The following is an 18,574-nucleotide window of genomic DNA, read 5'->3' as shown; positions in this document are numbered from 1 at the left end:
AGATGGGAGGAAGGAGTATATCGAAGGCCCCTATGAGGCAGAAGGCTTGTCTGATGACGCAATAGGAGAAGAAACAGGAGTGGATATAGAGGAGATAGGAGCTTCAGTACAAGAATCAGAATCTAAAACAGCTCTGTCTGGAAGACTTACGAACGAATAACAATTTCTAAAATTGTGAAGGGAAATGGCAACAAAACGACTATTCACATTGGTGTGTAGAATGTATTAATATGGCGATATACCATCTGACTTTCAGAAAAACATCATTCACACAATTTCGAACACTGCAATAGCAGACAAGTGTGAGAATTATCGCACAATCAGCTTAACAGCTCATGCAATCAAGTTGCAGATCACAGTAATATACAGAAGAATGGAAAAGAAAACTGGGGATGTGTTATGTGAGATATATTGGATAACGATCAGTTTGGCTTTAGAAAATGTAAAGGCACCGCAGAGGCATTTCTGACGTTGTAGCTAATAATAGAAGCAAGACTGAAGAAAAATCAAGATACATTCATAAGATTTGTCGACCTGAAAAATCGTTCGACATTGTAAAATGGGGCAAGATATTCGAAATTCTCAGGAATATGGGCGTAAACTATATGGAAAGACGGGTAATATGCAATATTATAAGAACCAAGAGGGAATTGGAAATGTGCAAGACGATGTTGCAGCTTATCATCCTGTTCAACTTGTAGGTCGAAGGAACAATAAAAGAAGTGAAAGAAAATTTCAGAAAATAAATACTCGGCGGTTATAATTAAATAGGGGAAACGAAGAACCAAGTGCTCGGAATAAAAAGGATGTAAGACAGGGATGTAGTCTTTCACCCCCATTCTTCAATCTATTCACCGAAAAAGCAATTACGGAAAGGTTCAAGGGTGGCAAGGGTGGGAATAAATTCATGGGGTAAGGGATATCAATGATAAGATTCGCTGATGACATTGTTATCCTCAGTGGAAAGGAAGAAGTATTACAGGATCTGCTGATCGAGTGAACCGTTTAATGAATACACGATATGGAGAGTAAATCGAAAAAAAAGATGAAAGTAATGCAAAGTAGCAGAAATAAGAAGAGTGAGAAACTTAACCCGATACTGGTGATCACGAAGTAGATGAAGTTAAGGAATTCTGTTACCTGGGAAGTAAAACAACCAATGACGGACGGAGTAAAGATGACATCAAAAGCAGGTACTACTGGCAGAAAGGGCATTTCTGACCAAGGGAAGTCTACTAGTATCAAATACACGCATTAATTTGAGTAATAAATTTTTGAGAATGCACGTTTGGAGCATATCATCGTATTTTAGTGAAATACGTATTGTGGGAAAACCAGATAAGAAGAGAATCGAAGAATTTGGATACGGTGTTGCAGAAGATTGTTGAAAATTAGGAGGAGTGATAAGGTAAGGAATGAGGAGGTTCTCCAGAGTATCGTGAAGAAAAGAAAGATATACAAAACACTAACAAGAAGATGGTAGGACATCTGTTAGGACATTAGATAATGACTTACATGGTATTGGACGAAGCTGTAGAAGGTAAAAACTGTTGAGGAAAACCGAGACTGGAATACACCCAATGAACGAGTCAGGACGTAGATTGTAATTACTTCTCTGAGATGAAGAGGTTGACAATGAAGAGGAACTCGTGGCGGCCCACACCAAGCTATCCAGTAGACTGATGATTCGAGGGTGGTGCAGACCTCACAAAGCCATGCATCCAAGTTGTCAACATAGCACTGTGTGCAAGCTTGTGGTGGGCTCCATAATGGTTTGGGCTGCGTTTGCATGAAATGTGATTGGGTCCTCTGGTCCATCTGAACCGATCATTCACTGGAAATTGTTATTTTCGGATACTTGGAGACCATTTGCAGCCATTCCTGGACTTCGTGACGGCAAACAAGGACGGAATTGTTATGGATTACAAAGCGCCATGTCAGCGGCCACAATTGTTCGCGATTTGTTTGAAGGACATTCTGGACACTTCGAGCGAATGATTTTCCCACCCACTGAATATTTATGGGGCATGGACAAAATCCTGCACCGTTGTTTATGTTTTTCAAGCATAAAATTGCACGAGTTACTTAACTACGTATTCAGTAATACTTTCACATAGAAAAAGTCAGCAGCATTAAGTCATGCTTTCTACAACGAAACCGTCGGCACTACAACATTTCCACTCCGTCTCTTTTGCCTTCCATCACATGAACAGTCGAGCAAATCACGCTTGTTAATTGCTGACCAGAATAATACACAGAAGAATAGTATCAGTTTCGTTTCAGAAAGGGAAGAGATACCAGTGAGGCAATTCTCGCATTGTGCTGTAAGATAGATTCAAGGAAACAGGGTAACTTCTAAGAATTTGTGGATGTAGAGAAATTCTCAGACAATGTAAGACGAAATCAGTTGTTGTCAATCCTTAAAAGATTGGCACAAAAATACACAGACAGACGAATGTTCTGTACAAACTCCAAGTGTGAGGAATAAAATTGGAAATGTGTAAGACGACGTTGCAGCTTATCATCCTGTTCAACTTGTAGGTCGAAGGAACAATAAAAGAAGTGAAAGAAAATTTCAGAAAATAAATACTCGGCGGTTATAATTAAATAGGGCTGCTTACTGAGGTCCAGTGTGAACTGTAATTATCGTATGGCAGCGTAAAGTGGCAGAGAGTGTAGAGTAGTATTAGACTTAGTACGTTACCACGTGACCGATTTACGCTGGAAAAAATTAGTTACAATTTTGTCCACAAAGTGCAAATCTGGCGCTGTAAATGCAAGAAAGATGTTCAGAAATGTTTCCATATCTAATGGATTAGGACGGCATGTGGGCGGAGAAGCTCCAACAAGGATGAAAGGCACATGTTGATTCTATTATTAACCGCCACTTACACATTTCTTGAATATAAGAGCGGGAGACGTCGACGAGATGGCGTACAGCGCCAGATTTGCCCCTGGTGGCCGACGGTAGTTACATTCCACACTGGACTTCCGTGAGTAGCAGCACTTTAATGATAACCCGCTGGTGTAAGTTCAAAGGGGACAGCAGCGAGTGCTCCTAATGTTAGCAGACGATGTACACCTTCTTGCCAGACGTAAGAAAGACTTAGTAGACCTGATGAAGGGAATGGACAGAAGACTTAAAATAAAATGTAGCCTGAGGATAAAACAGGACAAACATGAAGAAAATTAGGAGTACTAGGAATGACATAATGACTTGATTAGAAAAAAAATGCAAAAATACAGTATTAGATGTAGTGAAATAGTTTTTCTCTCAAGAAATCAAGATTACACAGTCTGGTCGAAGCAAGGAAGACACCAGGAGCTGATTCGCACAGACGAAGATCTCTTTCTTCAACAAAGTACCTCTCTTCTTACTGATGTGTTGCGGCCCATCACGAATTGCCCTGTTGTCCCAACTATTGAATCACAAAGTAACGTCTAAATTTATTCACCGAATGTATTCCAACCTCTGTCTTCCCCCACATTCTGTACAGGTGTCTCTAGTACCATAGATATTACTGCCTGGCGTCTCAATACGTCTGCTATCATCCTGTCCTTCTTTGTTGTCAATGTTCTTCATTTGTTCGCATCCTCGCTGAGTCTGCAGAGACCTCCTCACCCCTTATCTCACCAGTCCACCTAATTTTCAACATCCTTCGGCAGCATCACATCTGAGACGCGTTGATTCGCTTCTCCTCCGGTTTTCCAGCCGTTCAATGCCATAAAATGCTGTGATCCAAATGTACGTTCTCAGCAATTTATTCCTCAGATTATAGCAGATGTTTGAGACTAGCGGACTTCTCCTGGCCGGGAATGTCCTCTTTGCTTGTGATAGTCTGCTTTTAATGTCCTTGGTTCGTCTGTCATATTTTATTTTGCTTCCAAGGAAGTGATTTCCTGGACTTGGTCTACTTCGTGATCCCTAATGCTGATGCTTCATTTACCACTAAATTCCGACTAATATTTCTTGGTAGTTGACATTTCCAATGTTGCAGCTGTTTTCCTCCAATCAGAGCGCTCAACGTCACGCCCGAACCGTTCGCCTTGCCAAACTGCCGCAGTAATTAGTTCACTCCCTGTTCCTCGTCTGATGTTTTTGGATTTTGAATCCAGGGCCCACCCCTTTTATTTCGTATTTCATTACACGTGATAATCACATCAAAAAAACATCGCACACACACACACACACACACACACACACACACACAACGATGTTAACGAAATCCACATGTCTCATACACAGAACTTAGCAAACACTGATGGATCCTTTCGCACATGACGTGGTTCAGTGTCATTTACACAATTTTTATAATCACAAAGATCGGGTTACATTAGATAAGCTTCGCACGACATGGCTTGAAGGCCAATTTTTGAAGGCTGTCAATTAACCGTTGCGCCTGGGACACCAAAGTCATAAATACAACAGCACTTCGTGGTGCAATGGCATAGCATAGTGGTTAGCGTTGTAGAAGATTTAAGTTGTAATATCATCAAATACAACGGAGTTTTTTATTTTTCTAAATCCTACTGAATGTCTTTGATCAAAATTTTTGTCCGTTTAATTGTTTTAAATGTATCTTTTTATTTCTAACACTTCGCCGTGTCGTTTTCATCACCATACTGACTATTTTATTTGCTCTTATTTTTTTATGATTCTGTTTTTGTTTGGAATCTGTTTGCGTCGCTTGTAATCTGCAATCAAGTGCCAACTGGGACTGTTCATCTGTTGGTAACACGGCATGCCGTGTAGCCAGTGTGAGGATAGTTTCAGGTAAACAGTGACAACAGTTTGCTTTTACCGCTAAAACTGAAATTTTGCTGCGGAAGATTGCTATGCAGGCAAGCGTATTATGAAATTTTTCTTTCCTGAGCTTGCCCGTAGTGGTTAGTCTTAAGAGCAATGAACAAAGCGATCGTGATTTCAGTTTGTCCCACAGATTGTTGATCGCCATTTTCAACACTGGACGTTGAGCTTAGGTTACGACATGACTTTAAATTAAGGGCTACAAAACCCGTCGTCTGTCCCATTTTAGTCAGTAGTAACCTAAAAACTTTCGGCAGTGGATCTGCCATTTCGTCATACCTTGTGGCGGCCACTTCCAACATTGCTCTGCGTTATATTTTAACAGCACTTGTGAAGTGACCCACCTGTTTGTGTGTCGCCTACAAACCGGATGTAGCCGACAGCTGATGTAGCAACACTGCAGCGGCAAGTGACAGACGTCAACTATCAAGTAATTTTAATCGGACTGCAGTCGCATTCTTGCTACTCCACGTCACTTTTGTCTTTCTTCATTTTACTCTGAATAATGTTGTTTCCATTCAACACGTACAGTAAGTCTTCTTAACTTTCACTGAGGATAGCAATGGCACCAGCGAATCTTATGATTTTCACTCTGAATTTTAATCCGACTGTCCGACCTTTCTTTTGCACTGCATCTCTATACATAGATAAAGTAGTAGGGGCGAAAGACTACATCACTGTGTTACACTCTTTTTGATATGAGCACCTCGTTCCGTGTCCTCGAATCTTACTGTGCACTCTCGGTCCTAAACGACGTAGATAATGCAGAGACAATTAATTGAATATAGAAAAGTGGTCTCACAAATGTGGGGTAATACCCCAAAAATGGATGAGAAATGTTGAACGTATGACGTCACTGGATGACGTACCTCGCCATACGTGCTGCGGCTGAGCCTATCTGTCTCTCGCAGCTGCTCACCCCAACACTGTGGCTCTGGGCTCACGTGTGCGACTTTAGCACATGGGACTCATGTCTGGACTACTTCGTTGCATCAGTCAATTATGTGTTTACTTTGAGGTAAGATTTAATATTTTATTTACTGGTCTCACGGTCTTCGCTGATTTATTGCTAAGTACAGCACAACAAAACCGACCATATTGTGTCACAAGTCAAACACTATAAGCTTCGGAATCATTTACCAGTAAATAATCTACGTTTTTTACTGAATAATGTATGTAAAGAAGTGAAAGAAACACAAAATAAGAATAGCTTTTAATTGGCTGCAGTGAGGACAATAATTTCATAACTTCAACGTTAACAAAACGGCTTCTAAAAATGCACCGTTTGCTCGAATGCAAGCAAGTGTTGCATTGCTCAATCATCCCATCACGCCCGAACTCAGCCACTACATGTTCGGAGAAGTACGTTATCTGATGATGTGACATTTTTATTATTTCTCATGTCTTCTTGGGGTGTATCCTAACATTTGCGATTGCATATATTTTATATTAAATTGCATGCTTCAGCGTCAATTTCGTCGCTTCAAGGGCTGTTACACGTTAATAAAACTCGTCCTGTTTTTTACATGGGTTGGACAAAAAGTAGAGCCAACACTACTGTAACATGAAAGACGTGGGTCACATGGTATGCCCGCTGTCTGTAGCTCATACCAGAAGGTTATCTCAAGTAGCGCTGTAAACGGCGGCGGCTGTGTTTGCGCCAGTTACAGTGTGTACTGCCTGAAAGTGCGGGACGCCATTTCAAGTTTACTAAGAATACGTTTGGAAATGCACGATGCCACATGGCGAACCCCGTGCAGGAACTGCTGATCATATGTGGGGTGAAAAATGCTGGAACATTCATCGCATTCATCGTATACGAGACCATGCGATTACTATCTGTTCACCAAAATGAAGGCACCTCTTCGTGGCACATGCTAAAACAATAGAGAAGGCATCATCCGTGTCATAAGGATGGATATTCTGACAATGTACGACGCCTTAAGCCTGTGTGGGAGAAGGTGATAGATATGAGGCGCGATTATAGTGCGGGAATATTGCGACGTAACACGCCTACTGAAGGTACTGATAAAATTCCACCGAGTAGGATGTTCAAAATCGCTTTTCATGTCCTAATGCTTCTGCAAGCTACCCCCTGTAGTACTGGTTTACAATACTAGTGTGCTCCACGAAATTACCGGCCCCTGTGAGGTATTGCTGGGGGGTTAATAATTTTTAGCGGGTGGGTTCAACTTACCTGTAAAAATTTGAAAGCAACCGATAACGCAAACTTTATAACCACTAGAGAAGGTACCTGTGCTGGGTTTAATAGGGAGTAGAGAGCTTTAATCATTTTTATTTGTTGACCCAGAATGCGACTGAGGTAGGGACTAATTGAGGTTTCTCTATCATCTGCAAGGGATATTTTATAATTTTCTATTTTCCATTTTCTAGGGAGGTTTGTATGCTTTAGGTTTTACCGATTCTTTAAGTTGCTAATGATAAAGGGACGAAAAGATCAGCAGATGATCTCGATTAATTGTTATTTATTGACTACCTGTATGAAAAAGTAGCAATGTACGTATTGGCACTAGTTAGAGCCCGTTCATATGCAACAGCAGGGGCTCTCACACTTCATGACAAATAGTCTCTCTGATAAACAGCATTTACAGGGTGTTTCAAAAATGACCGGTATATTTGAAACGGCAATACAAACTAAACGAGCAGCGATAGAAATACACCGTTTGTTGCAATATGCTTGGGACAACAGTACATTTTCAGGCAGACAAACTTTCGAAATTACAGTAGTTACAATTGTCAACAACAGATGGCGCTGCGGTCTGGGAAACTCTATAGTACGATATTTTCCACATATCCACCATGCGTAGCAATAATATGGCGTAGTCTCTGAATGAAATTACCCGAAACCTTTGACAACGTGTCTGGCGGAATGGCTTCACATGCAGATGAGATGAACTGCTTCAGCTGTTCAATTGTTTCTGGATTCTGGCGGTACACCTGGTCTTTCACGTGTCCCCACAGAAAGAAGTCACAGGGGTTCATGTCTGGCGAATAGGAGGCCAATCCACGCCGCCTCCTGTATGTTTCAGATAGCCCAAAGCAATTACACGATCATCGAAATATTCATTCAGGAAATTAAAGACGTCGGCCAGGCGATGTGGCCGGGCACCATCTTGCATAAACCACGAGGTGTTCGCAGTGTCGTCTAAGGCAGTTTGTACCGCCACAAATACACGAAGAATGTCCAGATAGCTTGATGCAGTAATCGTTTCGGATCTGAAAAATGGGCGATCTGAAAAATGGGCCAATGATTCCTTTTGAAGAAATGGAGGCCCAGACCAGTACTTTTTGAGGATGCAGGGACGGTGGGACTGCAACATGAGGCTTTTCGGTTCCCCATATGCGCCAGTTCTGTTTATTGACGAAGCCATCCAGGTAAAAATAAGCTTCGTCAACCAAATGCTGCCCACATGCATATCGCCGTCATCAATCCTGTGCACCATATCGTTAGCGAATGTCTCTCGTGCAGCAATGGTAGCGGCGCTGAGGGGTTGCCGCGTTTGAATTTTGTATGGACAGAGGTGTAAACTCTGGCGCATGAGACGATACGTGGACGTTGGCGTCATTTGGACCGCAGCTGCAACACGGCGAACGGGAACCCGAGGCCGCTGTTGGATCACCTGCTGCACTAGCTGCGCGTTGCCCTCTGTGGTTGCCGTACGCGGTCGCCCTACCTTTCCAGCACGTTCATCCGTCACGTTCCCAGTCCGTTGAAATTTTTCAAACAGATCCTTTATTGTATCGCTTTTTGGTCCTTTGGTTACATTAAACCTCCATTGAAAACTTCGTCTTGTTGCAACAACACTGTGTTCTAGGCGGTGGAATTCCAACACCAGAAAAATCCTCTGTTCTAAGGAATAAACCATGTTGTCTACAGCACACTTGCACGTTGTGAACAGCACACGCTTACAGCAGAAAGACGACGTACAGAATGGCGCACCCACAGACTGCGTTGTCTTCTATATCTTTTACATCACTTGCAGCGCCATCTGTTGTTGAAAATTGTAACTACTGTAATTTCGAAAGTTTGTCCGCCTGAAAATGTACTGTTGTCCCAAGCATATTGCAACAAACGGTGTATTTCTATCGCTGCTCGTTTAGTTTTTATTGCCGTTTCAAATATACCGGTCATTTTTGAAACACCCTGTACTTTCACCATGTAGTTATGGGAAGGGAGAGGGGAGCGCAGACCTGGCTTTAGTGTAATTTTATGCAGGCACACAATTATACCTAAACCTATGCCTTCCATTGATATTAAATTTAATTACTACAGGTCACCAGAACAAGTTCAGCAAGAGACACTGCCGATAAACTCGGTCAGGTTGGAAGAGTATCTGCCTATTTATTTCACACTTCATCAAAACGTCTGCCAAAGATGGGTAGCAAATGGTCCACTTGACTAGGAATGGCAATTTTGGTTTAATCTTGCGTCCCGAAACAACACGACGTTACTGAACTCGGGGCGCAAGAACATTTACTATCAGGTGGCGGGAAAATCTTTTAAGTCTCGATCCTAACAGAAAATGTCAACAATATCGACTGATCACTTTTTGAGACTATTTGTTGGTAATGGACCTCTTAATAATTAATCTTTGATTGACTCCAAGTCACAAATTAAACTAGTACAAAAATAATACAGTGGCACATTAGGTAAGTCACAAATTTCACGGGAAAAGCAACATTGTACACTAACACATAAGATCAATAAATAAATAAACAAACGCCGTGTGGAGCATTCTCTCCTGCTTTTTACCACCTGATTTACACTCCTGGAAATTGAAATAAGAACACCGTGAATTCATTGTCCCAGGAAGGGGAAACTTTATTGACACATTCCTGGGGTCAGATACATCACATGATCACACTGACAGAACCACAGGCACATAGACACAGGCAACAGAGCATGCACAATATCGGCACTAGTACATTGTATATCCACCTTTCACAGCAATGCAGGCTGCTATTCTCCCATGGAGACGATCGTAGAGATGCTGGATGTAGTCCTGTGGAACGGCTTGCCATGCCATTTCCACCTGGCGCCTCAGTTGGACCAGCGTTCGTGCTGGACGTGCAGACCGCGTGAGACGACGCTTCATCCAGTCCCAAACATGCTCAATGGGGGACAGATCCGGAGATCTTGCTGGCCAGGGTAGTTGACTTACACCTTCTAGAGCACGTTGGGTGGCACGGGATACATGCGGACGTGCATTGTCCTGTTGGAACAGCAAGTTCCCTTGCCGGTCTAGGAATGGTAGAACGATGGGTTCGATGACGGTTTGGATGTACCGTGCACTATTCAGTGTCCCCTCGACGATCACCAGTGGTGTACGGCCAGTGTAGGAGATCGCTCCCCACACCATGATGCCGGGTGTTGGCCCTGTGTGCCTCGGTCGTATGCAGTCCTGATTGTGGCGCTCACCTGCACGGCGCCAAACACGCATACGACCATCATTGGCACCAAGGCAGAAGCGACTCTCATCGCTGAAGACGACACGTCTCCATTCGTCCCTCCATTCACGCCTGTCGCGACACCACTGGAGGCGGGCTGCACGATGTTGGGGCGTGAGCGGAAGACGGCCTAACGGTGTGCGGGACCGTAGACGGTTGCGAATGGTCCTCGCCGATATCCCAGGAGCAACAGTGTCCCTAATTTGCTGGGAAGTGGCGGTGCGGTCCCCTACGGCACTGCGTAGGATCCTACGGTCTTGGCGTGCATCCGTGCGTCGCTGCGGTCCGGTCCCAGGTCGACGGGCACGTGCACCTTCCGCCGACCACTGGCGACAACATCGATGTACTGTGGAGACCTGACGCCCCACGTGTTGAGCAATTCGGCGGTACGTCCACCCGGCCTCCCGCATGCCCACTATACGCCCTCGCTCAAAGTCCGTCAACTGCACATACGGTTCACGTCCACGCTGTCGCGGCATGCTACCAGTGTTAAAGACTGCGATGGAGCTCCGTATGCCACGGCAAACTGGCTGACACTGACGGCGGCGGTGCACAAATGCTGCGCAGCTAGCGCCATTCGACGGCCAACACCGCGGTTCCTGGTGTGTCCGCTGTGCCGTGCGTGTGATCATTGCTTGTACAGCCCTCTCGCAGTGTCCGGAGCAAGTATGGTGGGTCTGACACACCGGTGTCAATGTGTTCTTTTTTCCATTTCCAGGAGTGTATTTCTACAGAGAAAACCTTCTCTTTGTTAATTCTCTTCTACCGTAAATTTAATGAGAAAAAATGTTCCATTTGAATACAATTCGGTTAACATCTCTCATTAAAGTCTAGTATGAACTATAACCGTATTGCCACTACTTCACATTCAATCCATGTGTGCCCGTAGATTCCGCTTTCTTTCCTAATAATTTCGGATTTCTACGCCAGTTATTGACATGGAACCATAGGAAAAGGGCACTCAGAATATACGGCTGGAGCACAGTTGAGACATTTTCTCTTGTTGGATGACGGAGCATAGAATGCTGTGGAGCAGACCAATCAGAGTCCCGGGTGCTGATGATACAACATCAGCAGAACAAGAATTTACCACACCAAAGTTTACAACCGTGTAATCGCCTCTGTGGCGGCTTCCAGGCCGGCGACGGTGCGGCACGCAGTTTCGAAACTTGCTGACATTGTCCCAGAAAACTCCAGCCGACGTCGCCCTCGGCAGCCGGCTTATGTAATCACAGTGTCGGGTGGAAGGCAAGGCTCGTAGCCGAACGGCCTAGTCTGTATGCCAGGTGTGGCTTCGCAGGACCTCTGCTCGCGTTGACGTTGAAGGGTAACCTCTCAGCAAGTCTGTGTGGTGCGGAGGTGAACAGGAGCATAGAACTTGGCCCCCAAGTAAGGCAGGGGGTGTCAGTGACTGATAAAGGATACCGCTGCAGTAGTTAGCACACCTCCAAAATACTACGAGAGGTGGAGAGTGTGTCAATCACCATCATTTTAGCTCAGCAAGCCGTAGGTAGCAGTCTCCAGATCTTATCATCAATGGTTGAAAGGCTGGAAGCTCACAGCGACCAAGTGTTGTCACCAGACAGGTAGCACTCTCGGAGGCAGAAGTCATCTCGGTAAACATTAGCGGCGCATCACTGGTTTGGCCTACTAGCTGGTGTACAGCAGTATAAAGACTGCGGCAAAGGCTCGGAAGTCCGAGCATGTCTTACTACCAGTTTGAGGCAGTGGCAGTATGTTGGGCCTGTGATGAACGAGTGTGACCTACATTCCCGAATGTCTTTCAGAACTGCAAGTTTTTGTTATTTCGCCATATCAGCAGGCTGATAGGTGATCTCGCAAACCTTTTACTCTTTCTGCCGAAATCGTACTCTGCTTTTACAAAGATGTATTGCTGCTACATCTATATTCCGCTTACGGCGCGTGGTGGAGGGTACCACGTACCACTACTAGCAATTTCCTTTCCTGTTCCACTCTCTAACAGAAAGAGGGAAACATGACTGTTTATATGCCTCCATATGAGCCCTAATTTCTCGTTTCTTGTCTACGTGGTCCTCACGCGCATTATAGGTTTGGGGCAGTAGAATCGTTCACTTCAGGGATTCCCATTTGAGTTCCCGAAGGATCTCCGTGGCACCTACATGTAACAAATTTAGCTGCCCGGATCTCTATTGCTTCAATGTCTTCCTTTAATCCCACCTGGTACCTGTCCCAAACATTCGAGCAGTAGTGAAGAATAGGTCACACTGGCGTCCTGTATGTAGTCCCCTTTACAGATGAACCACACTTTCCCAGAATTCTCCCAGTGAACCAAAGTCGACCATTAGCCTTGCCTACCACAATCATCAAATGCAGGCCCCGTTTATTATCGCTTTGCAACGTTTCGCCCAGATATTTAATCAATGCCACTGTGTTAAAGAGGACACGACTAATGATGTATCCGAACATTACGGGTTTGTTTCTTCTATTCGTTCACATTGAATAACGTTTTTCTACATTTAGAGCTAGGTCCAAGTCATCGAACCAACTCACTGCAAAGGTTATGTTGCCAAGTTTACGATTCAAAATAAGGCAATCTCTTCCAAGTTTGTTCCGCTTTCCACAATTGAGATGGAACTTGTTGTACCGTACCACATTGCTCTCATTAAATTTCCGGTACGAGAGAATTAACAGCGAGAAGGTTTTCTCTGCAGAAGTAAATCAGGTGGTAAAAAGCAGGAGTGAATGGACCAAACGGTGTTTGTTTATTTATTTATTGATCTTACGTGTTAAAACCCCCCCATGAACCATGGACCTTGCCGTTGGTGGGGAGGCTTGCGTGCCTCAGCGATACAGATAGCCGTACCGTAGGTACAACCACAACGGAGTGGTATCTGTTGAGAGGCCAGACAAACATGTGGTTCCTGAAGAGGGGCAGCAGCCTTTTCAGTAGTTGCAAGGGCAACAGTCTGCATGATTAACTGATCTGGCCTTGTAACAATAACCAAAACGGCCTTGCTGTGCTGGTACTGCGAACGGCTGAAAGCAAGGGGAAACTATGGCCGTAATTTTTCCCGAGGGCATGCAGCTTTACTGTATGATTAAGTTTTGCTATTTGGGGAGCAAAATAACTGATGATGGTGGAAGTAGAGAGGATATAAAATGTAGACTGGCAATGGCAAGGAAAGCGTTTCTGAAGATCAGAAATTTGTTAACATCGAGTATAGATTTAAGCGTCAGGAAGTCATTTCTGAAAGTATTTGTATGGAGTGTAGCCATGTATGGAAGTGAAACGTGGACGGTAAATAGTTTGGACAGGAAGAGAATAGAAGCTTTTGAAATGTGGTGCTACAGAAGAATGCTGAAGATTAGATGGGTAGATCACATAACAAATGAGGAGGTACTGAATAGGATTGGGGAGAAGAGGAGTTTGTGGCACAACTTGACCAGAAGAAGGGATCGGTTGGTAGGACATGTTCTGAGGCATCAAGGGATCACCAATTTAGTATTGGAGGTCAGCGTGGAGGGTAAAAATCGTAGGGGGAGACCAAGAGATGAATACACTAAGCAAATTCAGAAGAATGTAGGTTGCAGTAGGTACTGGGAGATGAAGAAGCTTGCACAAGATAGAGTAGCATGGAGAGCTGCATCAAACCAGTCTCAGGACTGAATACCACAACAACAACAACGTGTTAAAATACAAAGTTGCTATTCCAATGAAATTTGTGACCTACCTAATGTGCCTCTGTTTGCTTTCTGCCTGTTTGCCTTTCTGGTGGCGACATAGCGCGTCGGCATAGCGGCCCAGCCTCCTCATAGGTTAAACACAATGAGGTGACAAAAGCCATAAGACTGCAATATGCACGTATACAGATGTCGATAGTATCGCGTACACAAGGTATAAGAGGGCAGTGCATTGGCGAAGCAGTCAATTGTACTCAGGTGATTTACGTGGAAAGTTTTCCCACGTGATTATGGCCGCACGATTGGAATTAACAGATTTTGAGAGCGGAATGGTGGCTAGAGATAAACACATCGGACACTCCATTTTAGAAATCGTTAGTGAATTCTGTATTCCGAAATGCACAGTATCAAGAGTGTGCCGAGAACACCAAATTTCAGGCACTACCACTCACACGGACAACACAGTGGCGGACGGTCTTTCCTGAACGTCCAAGAGCAGTGGCGTTTGCGTCGAGTTGGCAGTACTAACAGACAAACAACACTGCATGAAATAACAACAGAAATCAGTGAGCGATGTTTGGCAGTCGACGATCGATGCGAATGCCTTTGCTCACTGCACGACATCGCCTGCAGCATCTCTCCTGACTCATGATCATATCGGTTGGGCCCTAGACGTCCGGAAAACTGTGATGTGGTCAGATGAGTCCCGACTGCATTTAGTAAGATCCGATGATATGATTAGAATGTGGTGCAAACCCCACGAAGCAATGGATCCAGATTGTCAAAAAGGCACTGTGCAAGCTGGTGGTTAATGGTACGGCCTCTGTTTCCATGGGATGGACTCGCTCGTCTGGTCTCAATCGATCATTGACTATAAATGGTAATGTTTGGTTATTAGGAGACCATTTGCAGCCATTAATAGTCTCCATGCTCCCAAACAACAACGGAATTTATATGGATGGCAATCCGCCATGTCACAGGGCCACAACTGTTCGCGACTGGTTTGATGAACATTCTCGACAGTTCGACTGAATGATTTTGCCATCCATGGACCGTTTATGAGACATAATCGTGAGGTCTGTTCGCTCACAGAATCCTGCAGCGGCAACATTTTCGCAATTGAAGTTAAAATCTTGGGTTATTAGGCAGCGTCATGTCTCTTCTAAAATGGTTGACGTTTCGACCCCTCTCCTGGGACATTCCTCAGGATCTTCTGGTATCCACTACTGGTAGAACACTCTAGCATCCTGAGGAAGATCCCAGCAGAGGGGTCTAAACGGCAACCATTATAGAAGAAACATGACGTGGCGTAATAACCCAGAAGATTTTAACTTCAGTGACAACGGCCACGAAAGCCTGCAGACTTACATTTTCGCAGTTATTGATGGCTGTGGAGACAGCATGGCTTAATATTTCTGCAGGGAATTTCCAATGACTTGTTGAGTCATGCCACTTCGAGCTGCTGTACTCTGAGTAGCTGTACTCTGTTAGCCAAAAGGAGCTCCAACACGATTTTAGGAAGTATCATATGACTTCCGTCACCTCAGCGGACATTTAGCAAATATTTATGCTGAAATAATGATTGACAACGATTTCCAGTAGTTTATTGAATAAGCTTTATAATATGTAATTGCAGTATCAAGATTTTGCGTTGCCGTAGTTCACTGTTCACTTGCTCTGACCTGTCTTGAATTCTGGCCTAGTCCTGAATTCAGCGAAAAATAGCTACTATTACGTGTAGAAGGTCCAGTTTGGATTTTCTTGTTTGTGAATGTAGTTCAATCGTGACGTTGTCTTGTGTTACTGTTGATACTGTCTCGATACGAGCCGTGTGTCTGCTTATATGGGCTTGTGATGGACAGATGTGCGTTTGGAAACTGTTTGTACGAGGGTTGGACCTTAAATAGTGGAAATTATTTATTTACAACCGAAACAAAAGAGTTACATGTTTGCACATGTTGCTGTCTTTCAAATTAGTCACTCGCGTTGTGTAGAACCCGTTGCCAGCGATGTGGAAGGCGTAGTATACCATCAGCAGAGCATGTTCGGTTCATGGTGTGAATGGAGCGGTCTACTGCCTGTCGACTCTCTGGAACTGTTCTGAAGCGAATGCCACGAAGTGGTTCCTTCATCAAATCACCTGCGACCACCTTTGCGAAAGAAGCGGCGGCACTTTCTGCGCAACCCACCCATCATTCTGCACGACAATGAGCGGGCGCATACAGCGCAGGATTTGGCAGCTCTGTTCGGTCGATGGGACTAGGAAGTACTGTATCATCCACCATACTCCCCGGACTTAAGTCCTTGTGACTTTGATTTGATTCCGAAGATGAAGGAACCACTTCGTTCCATTCGCTTCAGAACTGTTCCAGAGATTCGACAGGCAGTAGTGCTCCATTCTTTTGTATCGGTTGTGAGTAAATAGTTTCCACTATTTAAGTTCCAACCCTCGTATGATGTAAGGCGAAAGTATGAAACGGGTAGTGCCAACTCATCACTCTTCTATGTACAGCTACGTTCCGTAGCTTCTGGAGGATACAGCAATAACTAAGGACAGAAGACTACAGAAGACACATACCAAGAGCTGGCACAGGTTAGTTGAGCATCCACTATGGCATCAAGGAACAATTAACTGTCGCTGGAAGGAGCAGTGGAAGGTCAGAATTAGTAGAGGCAGAGCGAGTCTAGAGAGGAAGCTGAGTAAAGCAGTGAGTTAGAAGTGAAAAAATTAGCAGACGATACAAAATGACGGAGGACAGTATCGAATCAGTTGAAAGTCTGAAAACATCATTAAAAACCTACCTTCAATTTATAGCTATTAAAATACATTTTCTGTGACTGCTGAGAAATTATGTGCAATAACCCACGTGTACATTTGCTATAGATGACGCACGCATCGAGAGGATGTACGTAAACTGCAAGTGCAGCATAGAGAGGGTTAAGAAAGGATTGGATGCCTACTTCTCGCTGAGGACCAGGTATCCGGAGATGATGATGAATCGTGACCCTATGGGAGCCGACATTGTGAGCACCATGGAACACATGTAAGTACCGATGAAACCCATCCTACAGATTTGTGTCCTCTTATCAAATACTGATCATTCTTTTTCAGTCAAATAACTGACAGTGTAAATACACACATGATAAATTAAGCTGGAAATGTGTAACGCAGTACTGCAGCTTATCATCCTGTTCTACTGGTACATCGAAGAAACAATAATACGCTTTTCTTACTGAATTGACCAAAATCTAAATATGTTGCGACCCCCTCCTGAAGATTAAATTCCGAACCCAATATGCCACGACTCAGAGATACGCAAGTATTTTTAACGTTTAACGCTGTCGAATTACGACTTTCTGTTTTTCTTAAATGGAACTAATTTTCTGTAATTTTGGAAAGAACATTAGAAGAATTCTTCGAGAAAGTAACGTGTATGTAATTTGGTCAGTTACAAGATAACAGCGGCGCAAATTACTTGGAAATTTGGAGAAAACATCTGTTCCACAGTGAACAAAGTAAACAAAGTGGAAACACAGATACAATTATTATGGTTATTTTCATGACTGGCACGTCAAGTGCTCAAAATTTGACCTTGGTCACTGATACGATCAGTTCCTGACAGACGAAGCCGCACGCTGAATTTCGTCTGTACTTGCCACGTCAGTGGCCCTCGTGATACGGTACTTCTTGTGTTGAGAATTCCTCAGTGTCTCCTTTGTGGGCCCTTAGGATTAAAGGCTGGAATCGATTGACTGAGTTTCGGTTACTAGTACAATATTTACACATTTATTGATAACATGAATAAACAGAATCATACAAAGATTTGCCTTGATCAGATTAACTGGCTACAACCATAAGATTCACAAACGGAACGTCTCCAAGGTTAAACATTAATAAATCAACAAATTGTTAATAAAATCCGATATTAAATAAAGACTTTAAAATCATAATTACTACCTCTTCAGGACAATCGGTTACAACTACTTGAGTCATAAACAGAACACTTCCAAAGTGAAATTTTAACAACAGCAACAAAGACTCAGATTCAATAAAATTTAAATTAATTTACATCGTTATTAAAGCAGCCTAATAAAATGATCCGAACCCAAGAAACTTCAGAGATACATTTTGTGGTGTCACCGCCAGACACCACACTTGCTAGGTGGTAGCCTTTAAATCGGTCGCGGTCCGTCAGTGATTGCAGACCGAGCGCCGCCACACGGCAGGTCTACAGACACTTCCTAGCACTCGCCCCAGTTGTACAGCCGACTTTGCTAGCGATGGTTCACTGACAAATTACGCTCTCATTTGCCGAGACGATAGTTAGCATAGCCTTCAGCTACGTCATTTGCTGCTACGACCTACCAAGGCGCCATTACCAGTTACTATTGATGCTGTAAAACATGTACCGTCAAGAGCGATGTTCACCAATTATGAATTAAAGTTAAGTATTCCAGTAGTTACGTACGTTCTTTGCTACTATAACGTCCTTGTCCAGTTCCAGACCTCACGCCAGCCTGCGTGAGCTTAAACGCGTGCCTTTCGGCTTCCTTCCTTCATAGTGGATTGGCTGTCTTGCCAGTCCACTACACATTTAGTCCAAAAGATAAAATGTCTACCATAAATAGTGTATC

General features: G+C 43.8%; 2 protein-coding genes across 2 annotated transcripts in view; both read left to right on the top strand.

The window, feature by feature from the left end:
• The window catches only part of LOC126191560 (retinol-binding protein pinta-like), a 282,679-nt gene that overhangs the window by 24,523 nt on the left and 239,582 nt on the right, over positions 1-18,574 (top strand). The gene's annotated exons all lie outside the window — the stretch shown is intronic.
• Positions 1-18,574, top strand: part of LOC126191559 (retinol-binding protein pinta-like) — a 301,411-nt gene that overhangs the window by 200,118 nt on the left and 82,719 nt on the right. Inside the window, exon 4 of the mRNA XM_049932472.1 lies at positions 16,824-16,983. Coding sequence (XP_049788429.1) covers positions 16,824-16,983 — 160 coding nt within the window. The remainder of the gene's footprint in view (positions 1-16,823; positions 16,984-18,574) is intronic.

This window comes from Schistocerca cancellata, chromosome 6, assembly GCF_023864275.1.
Source record: "Schistocerca cancellata isolate TAMUIC-IGC-003103 chromosome 6, iqSchCanc2.1, whole genome shotgun sequence".
NCBI classification, from domain to species: domain Eukaryota; kingdom Metazoa; phylum Arthropoda; class Insecta; order Orthoptera; family Acrididae; genus Schistocerca; species Schistocerca cancellata.
The sequence above is the reverse complement of the archived record's forward strand: the minus strand, read 5'-3'. Positions and strand labels throughout refer to the sequence as shown.